The 8,602-nt window shown below is 37.6% G+C and overlaps 1 protein-coding gene across 3 annotated transcripts; it reads right to left on the bottom strand.

The window, feature by feature from the left end:
- Nucleotides 1-486: 486 nt before the first annotated feature.
- Nucleotides 487-2,521, bottom strand: LOC109158971 (zeatin O-glucosyltransferase-like). 3 transcript variants are annotated; one of them, XM_019306925.1, is made up of 2 exons: nt 1,012-2,521; nt 487-608 (listed from the first exon to the last, which is right to left on the bottom strand). In XM_019306925.1, exon 1 carries the CDS (start codon nt 2,478-2,480, stop codon nt 1,056-1,058), a length of 1,425 nt encoding a protein of 474 aa, XP_019162470.1. In that variant the 5' UTR covers nt 2,481-2,521; the 3' UTR covers nt 487-608; nt 1,012-1,055. The 3 variants fall into 3 exon arrangements, 2 of the variants coding, with proteins under 2 accessions (XP_019162470.1, XP_019162471.1); XR_002050477.1 differs by having other exon boundaries at nt 518-591; nt 1,004-2,521; XM_019306926.1 differs by having other exon boundaries at nt 518-601.
- Nucleotides 2,522-8,602: the final 6,081 nt, after the last annotated feature.

The following is an 8,602-nucleotide window of genomic DNA, read 5'->3' as shown; positions in this document are numbered from 1 at the left end:
TTTTGGGCAGGGCGCACAATGCACTATGCGCCCTGGTGCCCGGTATAATTTGCCCAAGTATTACATTTTAATTAAAAAATACTACATGTGTCACATGAGATTATCTCACACACAAGACTTAATGTGGTGTATTCAATCAAGACTTTTATAGAATTCTAAGAACTTTAAAAGTTTAGTAATATTACATTTAAACTTTTACTCTTTAAAAGTCTACCAATATTTGATTGACTCCTACAAAGTTAATAAAAGTCGATTTAAAAAAAGTTTAAAAAATTAAAATTTATCACTTTAAAACTCTTTGAAAAAGTTAATAAAAATATTAGGTTGGGGATTGTATAGAGACAAACCCATCATAGTCATTCATCTAAAATTGCAGAATGCAGACACAATAAACTGTTTTAATGATTGCGGTTGTCTGATCTCCTTTCATGATTCGGCTTAATCTTCGTATACGACCATGCACTATATGTCTCTATGCAGAGAACGTCAATAGGAACGTAATATAATTAAACACAAAGAGACAACGGTCATGTTCTGGGATTTTTTGGAGGATAATCTTAAACGCAACAACAATATTAAATTCGATTCATGTAAACGATATAAATAATCTTGTCCCAAACGATATAAATAATCTAACTATGCTGAATAATAGTAATTAGTATATAATCTAACTATGCTGAATAATAGTAATTAGTATACGAGAAGCGGAAGCGGTAGCCGTGTTGATTCTAACTACAGTTGATGTTCTTGTTGTGTTGATCCCCCTCACCATTAACCATATTTTACTTCATACTTGATTCAGAACCCTAAATGATGTTTTGCCTCATACTTGACTCAAAACCCTAAATAATGTATTGATGTGTTCGGAGCAGTACGTAACTGAATGTGTTATCTAATCAATAACTTGTATCCCATCCATTCAGATTTATAGTTATTCAATCCAATCACTTAATAAACCGTAATATATAATATATAATATATATATTATTAAGGAAAATCTTACAAACAAACATATTGAGATTGGCTATGTGGAGCCAAATTAAATTTAAACAAAGTTATCTGGTGATGTGAGCTACGAAGGATTCCAACTCGTTACGGCCGCCGCCGCCAACCGCGATCGGTTCTTTCAAGCTTTGACTCAACTCCGCCGCTCTCCGCCTCATCTCCTCTCCTTCCGCCGACGCGATCAGCTTCTTAACTCCTTCCCCGATTTCTCTCCGCCCAACTCGTTCGTTCCGCCGTGCCCAGTCCACCAGACTTATCCCCATTTTCAGCACCTCCGTTATGAGTGTGGCGTTCCTGGGCTGGTCTGAGTGCATCGGCCACGCCGCGATGGGGACTCCCATTGAAATGCTCTCCATACACGAATTCCACCCGCAGTGACTCATGAACCCTCCCACCGATGGGTGCCCCAGAATCTCTAACTGCGGCGCCCATTCCCGGACAACCACCCCTCTTCCTCGTACTCTTTCCTCGTACCCTTCCGGCACCTCAGCTCTCCTGGCGGCTTCGCCGTCGTCGAAAACGTCTCCCCTGTCGCCGTCTCTCACCACCCAAATGAATTTCTGCCCGCTCTCTTCCAGCCCGGCGCCGAGCTCCGTGATTTGCTCATTGGACAATGAAGTTGTGGATCCGAAAGATACGAACAAAACAGAGTCTTTCTCTTGCCTGTCCAGCCATTCCAGGGATTTGTGACGATTAGTATTGATTGAGTCTGTGAGAGAAACCGGGTTCAATGGACCAATAGCCCATTGAAATCCCGTTTTTGATTCTTTCCCAATGAGATCAATAAAAAGCGCTTCTATTTCTCGGCAGGAATTTAGAAGGTCTCCGGAACTTGCATCCCAAAACGGTCTCTGCATTTTTATGAATTCTTCAAACTCAGGTATGAAACAGCCCTCCGGAGACGGCATATGGTTCAGTACTCCGGCGGCTTCTGGCCCAACGTCAGGTTTTCCGGTGCGTTCCCAGTGGAAGGAATAGGTAGTGAACGCTGAAATGCAACGGAAACGATAGAGCTCGGCGTTCTGCAACGAAGGCACGTCCTGAACCACCCAACCCATCAACGAGTCGGAAATTACCACAACCCTCTTCTGATCAACGGAGAGATTACGGATCAGAGCGTTGAAGGGGCGACGGAGATGCGAGGTTGCGAAGAACACCGGCATGAGCTGAGTGGGGAATTTGGTGGAAGCGTCGGGATTGGGCGGCGGGGACTGGAAATGCGGCATGGAGAGGTGGTGAAAATGAAGGTTGGGTACGGCTAGCGGGTCCCAGCCGTGGACGCGGTGGGTGGCCTGGCGGATGTGCGTGGCGGCTCCGGCGTAGTGTACGGGGATGCCGTGGGCGGCGATGAGGCGGGAGAGGTGGAGGAACTGGTTGAGATGGCCCTGCGCCGGAAGAGGCAGCATCACCACCACCACACCCACATCTGCTCCTCCTTTAGTGCCGTTTTCAAGAATGGAAGAACCGTTTGGCATTGTTAAGCTGATTCTGTATGTTGAATGGAAAGGGGGACAATTAGTAGACTATATAGGAATGAATTGGTACATATTATATATAATATTTGTGTTTGATAAATAGCTGTTAGCTGATTAAGTTAATGAGTTTAGCTAGTATATAGCATTAAAATATTGTAGAGAGATATTTATCAAACTGCTAATATTGGTGAAATAAATTAAAATTGGTGCCAAGACCTTCTGGTCACTCGGATTGGACCCATATGGGAAATTTGAACTTAAGTGGAGGCGTGGCGTTATTGGCTTTTTGTGCTTCGATAAGTTGAGAAAATAGTTACGAACATGTATTACATTGTAACACTCAAACAAAATCAAAATTGGTTAAAATTACCAAATAGGCAAATGTCATTTTTGTTGTATTGCAAGTTTGTTTGCAGGCCTTTAGCTCGTGAAGAACAGTAAGAACAAGAAGAAGAGTAGAGACAAAATAGAGGGTTTCTTATTCCTTTATACCACACCTATGATCATTACATTAGAATGACATATATATAATAACAACTGTAACGGAATACAATAATGGAGACATAAAGGAAACCGTTACATAATAATGTCCACAATCATTACTATTTATAATACTCCCCCTTGGACATTATTTGTCGATGATCTAGCCTCGTTAAAAACTTTCTAGGAAAACCCTGTGGGAAAAACCTAGACAAGAAAAGAGTACAACAGAAAATATATTCATGCCTCATTAAAAACTTCACTAGGAAAACCACGTGGGAAAAACCTAGTTGAAGAAAAGAGTACATGATATATACAAAAGCATATATTGTATTTGGTCGCCTCATTAAAAACCTTAACTTAAGAAAACCCTATGGGAAAAACTTAGTTAAGGGAAAAAGAGTACAACCATAAGCCTTCAGGGCGCAAACCGCATAATCTTCAGGATTTTGGGGTTTGTCCATTTAAGCAATTATTTTGCAACTTTTCCTCATTGTCATTACTATATCATACTCATGCCTCGTTAAAAACCACACTAGAAAACCCAATGGGAGAAAACTAGTGAGGAAAAGAGTACATGATATTTATGTATTTATGTGTTGCAAATAGTGCGCAATTGTTAGTCTTTTATGACTTAATCTTCGGGATTTTACGTTCAATGTTCAATCTTCCGGATTGATTCGAGTAAATGTACTTCCAGTCTCCCCCTGAAGATAACAATCTTCAAGTTTTACATATATTTTAAATTTTGAAGAGATGGATTGGACAAATCTTCTGGATTGTCACTTAGAGTAGTGTACAATAATCTTATGGCTCTTCTAGAGCTAATATAACATTTGTGCAACACAAGTTTTATTGTCCTCATTTTGAACATTTAGGGAAATTCATTGTATAACCAGTTTGGACTTGGCGTTGCGGGGATCAAACAAAACAGCCAGTACCCAAGTAGCCTATTAAAACCGTATCATGGTTTCTTACATAAATGTTATGTCTTTGTATCTCGAAGATACCGGAGGATATGTTAATCATTATTCAAGTACTTCATTTGTAGGGGGAGCACTAGATTTTGCTAGCAATTTTATCGCAAATATCTTGCGGTTATGGAACTTCTGGTTCTATAATGGTGCTCCAATGATAATGAAGTAAGGGACTTCGAGTCCAAAAAGGTTCCTTATCTACTTCAAGAGATTATTAGGCAACCTTTAGTTTGATAAAACATGACACTTATATGCATATAGACATATGAAAAAGCATTTTTAGATGTAGGCTGACTGGTGTATAAAAAAAATTGTAAAGAAAAACTCGATCTTCAAGTCGAGATAATACTTATAGCTTTCACAAGCTTTTTGTTTCAAAAGTCTCAGTCTTTAAACATGAACTGACATTATCAAGCTCTTTATATCTTTCATTGATGTTTACACCATCAATCTTGACTGAGATAATAAATAATAAATAAGTTCATTATCAACCCTTTATCGAGCACACAATGGTACATATTATTCCTTCAATGAGGATATTAACTCCATTCGCAACCCTTTAAAGAGTAGATAATGACACATAATAATACTTAAAAATGAGAATTATGAATCCATCAGGGATTTCTCAAGATAAATTTAACTGCATATCTAAATTTATTATTCTGCCAATTGTATTATGTAGCGGAACTTAATGCCATTTACCGTGGGAGATTATATTTAATTAAAATCAATTAAGGGTCTCTGCGTGAACCCATAGGCTACAAACTCGCTTTATCACCTCATTATTCTTATTTCTCTTTCATGCACACACCCATTTGTAACCTTCAGGGTTAACATTCAAATGGTGTATTGTTATAAAGAGAATTTATTCATTTTAGCGAGTCGAGCTATGCCTTAATTGCTCCTTTATATATTAAATAGTCATGGCACTTCTGGTGCTTAACTCTGGATCCAGATTATATAACGAGCAATTTGTAATAGCAATTGTGTTGTCGACAACTATAACTTTTTTGTAAAACTCCCATATTTGTAAAAGTAATGGCAATTTCTAAAACAACCAGATTCTAAACATTTCCCAAAGATATTTTGATCTGGTCGTTCCGCATCCCTAGTATTACGTTTGTTTGGTGCACCTATAAGTCTTACCAGGGTTTTTCGTCATCTGGACGAACGTCTGCAGGACATAATTATTCAAACTATTTCAAGAGTGACAATATTTCTTTACTAGATCTAGTATTATGATTCATATCTCTTTCACCGATAGGTCTCCTACACTTCTGGTGTCAAGGAGTATCGATAGATATGTTTGGTCCAAGGATATAGGACCTAGTCACTTCTTTTATGATCATTATGATCAATAGATGTATTCGGCAGATTATTTGCTAAAATCGCAAATAGATTATCTTTTGAACTTCCAGTTCAATCTAACTAGTACATGGATTTAAATAATGAAGATGTTTTTATCCTTATGAAATTTCTTGGCATTCCAAAAAGCTACGGAGTAGTATATTATCTCCCCCTAATGCCGAGAAACAATCTTCATTAGGAATGCAGTCAACGTACCCAATTATATGTATTGATCCCCTATCATGGGCTTTCTGTATTTAATCAATAGACGAAGGTTTCTTTGATAGCCCTTTTAGAGGTACGTTGTGGTGGTGATATAAAATAGACTGCGCAAATAAAATAACACAGATAGGAAAATGTTACTTCTGAAATCACGTACTAGGTGAAAAATGGGGTATAGCAATCCTTGAGGGATTGATTTGTGATATGCATTGAGTTAGACTTGGATAAAAAGAATTTGACTCATAGTAACGTCAAACAATCCTTCGGGGATTGATGGGATAGGTTGACCATTTTTGGTCAAGAATTCATTGTCAAGATTCATCCTAAAAGGATGACTTAGAGAATTAAAATCCTTAATCTACCTTCTGGGCAAATAAATATACAAAATAATGAGGGCTATAAATTTAAATATCATATGCCCAAATCTCATGTCAAAAAGTTTCTATAGCAGAAACTAGCACTGTAAACATGTCATAGCCTTTAACTATTATCACATGCAAGCTAAGGTTTAGCAACGACAGGTGCAACCTAACCATATTGAGAATTCATGCTATTTTCCCACTTATAAGTTGGGTGATAAATCTCAATAGCTATGGCCTATAGCAAATCATAAATTGCCAACAAGATAAATAACAAAATCTCTTATGTGAACATAATCAAGAGATTATATGCTAAATGTTGTCAATTAAAGAGAAGCACATGCAACATGTGATATAATTGTCCCTTATGTCTTGGACACCAAACACTCAATTGAGTCATGCACATCCATTAAATAAAGAATATCATGTTTGGTACACACAAGGCATGACATGACAAGAGATATTGTTTATTAATTCATAAATTAGAAAAATGAGAGAAGTACCGTTCGCCGAATAATAATGAGCACATGTTCGCTGCCGGGCCCATTCATTCCTATTTCGGGACGTCAAAAACAGCACTTTTCCAAGCAAATTCTCATTTTATTTCATAGTTTCATATCTCAGCATGAAAACATCACAAAATAGCAAGATATACAAGCTGAAAACGGCAGAAAATTTTCAGAATTTTGACCTGGATTGCAGAATTTTTTGGGGGAAAAAGGTAACACATTTTGACACAAAATTTGGCAGATATGTAGTTCAGTAAGTCTAGAACATACATAAATATTTTCATGTCAATCCAAGGTGTGAAAGTATTTTTTCTGAAATTTTTCACAACATTGCTCCAGGCAGAAAAATAATTGGCAGCACACTGCCAAAACTTTACAAATTTTTCTGGAATAACCAAAGCATATTTTTAACAAAATATTTTTACAGACATCAAATATCACGAGTCTAGGTTCTCCATAAAAAATTTCATGCCAAAAGGAATTCAACAAGTATTTTTCACGAATTTAATTTTCAAACTGTGCCGGTCAGAATTTTCAGGCAGTGATTACTATGTGTAAAAAAAAAATCACAACTTGTTTGCTTCAGGCAAACCAACATGATGTGAGTCAATATTGACTTTTGGAGAGTAGCATAGCATTAGAAATAGAAGTTGCAAACTTCATTCATGAGTCATTAGTCACCTTAAAGATCAATCCACATTCAGGGTCTTCCAGACCTTATTAAAAAAATAGCCCAATGACCAAACACTTAGCATAATTTTGTCATGTACTACTACTGGAGTACAATACGACCATTGACAATAAGACCCGCATACACCAAATATCCTTCAGAGATTGACTTAAGGTCTATAAATCCTTTTAGATCAAATATCTATAATCGAGGGTTGGGGCAAGATAACGGGTGACAAATAAAAATAGTGCTCTTGATTTACCTTCTAGGCAAAACTATATTTAGAATTCAGACTATGACCACTTGTTGATTAAAACGATCCTTCAGGGATTGTCCCATAATAAACAGTGGCTTTGATTTTCCATCCGGGCAAAGCTTCTAATAAGATTTATAATAAATCTTAAAATATATGGCGTATAGCAAACAATTGCTACCATCAAGAGCAAATCAGTAAATGCTCTTTTGTGATGACTCACATCCCTGTAAGGCATGAGATAGCAATTTGTGACACAACAAAAATTTGACACTTGACAACAAGTGCACCGACCATACAATGTATTTGGTGGTCACATCAAGAAAGTGTCACAATATTATGTATTTTAATTAAGCTCTCTAATTCTGTGCATGCGCATCGACGGGATGCAAAAGCATATGGCATAAGCTACAAGAATTATTAGGAATATTTTATTATTCCAAAAACAGCCCACAATATAATTGAGAGAAAAAATGGGTATCAAGATAATGCTTAAGAACGATCCACTATATGGTATATTTGCATTCAGATATGAAAGAATCGTTCAAGCAGAAGCATGCTCGAAGGCATGGAATAGAGATTGAATATTCATTGTATGAGGTCATGGTTAAGGTGGTGACGAAGAAAAATGAGCGGTATTGCCTTCTGGGCCTCAATACTCGTAGATGCCTCTTTGATGGTGTTTGACAGTTTTATAGATGCAAGATATATTCCGACATCAAACACCCAAATAAAGAAATTTCTTCCATTGAGTGCGAGCTCAGTGAATTCTCTTTTTTCAAGAGCAACTATTTTCTACCGAAAATAGTTTTAATGGGGACCAAGGAAAAAACATATTTTATAAAAAAATATGGGACTTAGGATTTTTATGTAAGAATGGTTCAAAAATAAAGATGGTCCAATCCAAATCCTAAGTAGGAATTAACGCTTCTGGCGTTGTTTTTTTTTTTTTTTTTTTTTTTTTTTTTTTTTTTAGGAATAAAAGCAAAAATCATCCGTAAACAACGCGAAATTAATAACGCTTCTGGCGTTATGGGGCTTGTATTTACGCAAACGGTTTCGATAAAACGAAGAGATCAGACCTTCGCCAACCGCCATTATTGATCGCCGCCCTTGCCGCAGACCACCACCGGTCGTCAGTAACGCGGCCACGATCTTCGTAATAGCCGCCGCTCGCCTCTACCGCGGCCACCCATAGGGCCATCCTCACAGCCCACCATGCGATGATGGTGCAGATCAGAAAAAAATGGGGGATGATCGGCCGAAAAAAAACGGGATCTATTTTTGTCCCTCTCCGATCACTTC

Source organism: Ipomoea nil, unplaced genomic scaffold (assembly GCF_001879475.1).
Source record: "Ipomoea nil cultivar Tokyo-kokei standard unplaced genomic scaffold, Asagao_1.1 scaffold2826, whole genome shotgun sequence".
NCBI lineage: Eukaryota > Viridiplantae > Streptophyta > Magnoliopsida > Solanales > Convolvulaceae > Ipomoea > Ipomoea nil.
The sequence above is the reverse complement of the archived record's forward strand: the minus strand, read 5'-3'. Positions and strand labels throughout refer to the sequence as shown.

Coding starts and splice junctions, on each gene's coding strand:
- LOC109158971 (XM_019306925.1), bottom strand. CDS start 2,480: ATGCCAAACGGTTCTTCCATTCTTGAAAACGGCACTAAAGGAGGAGCA.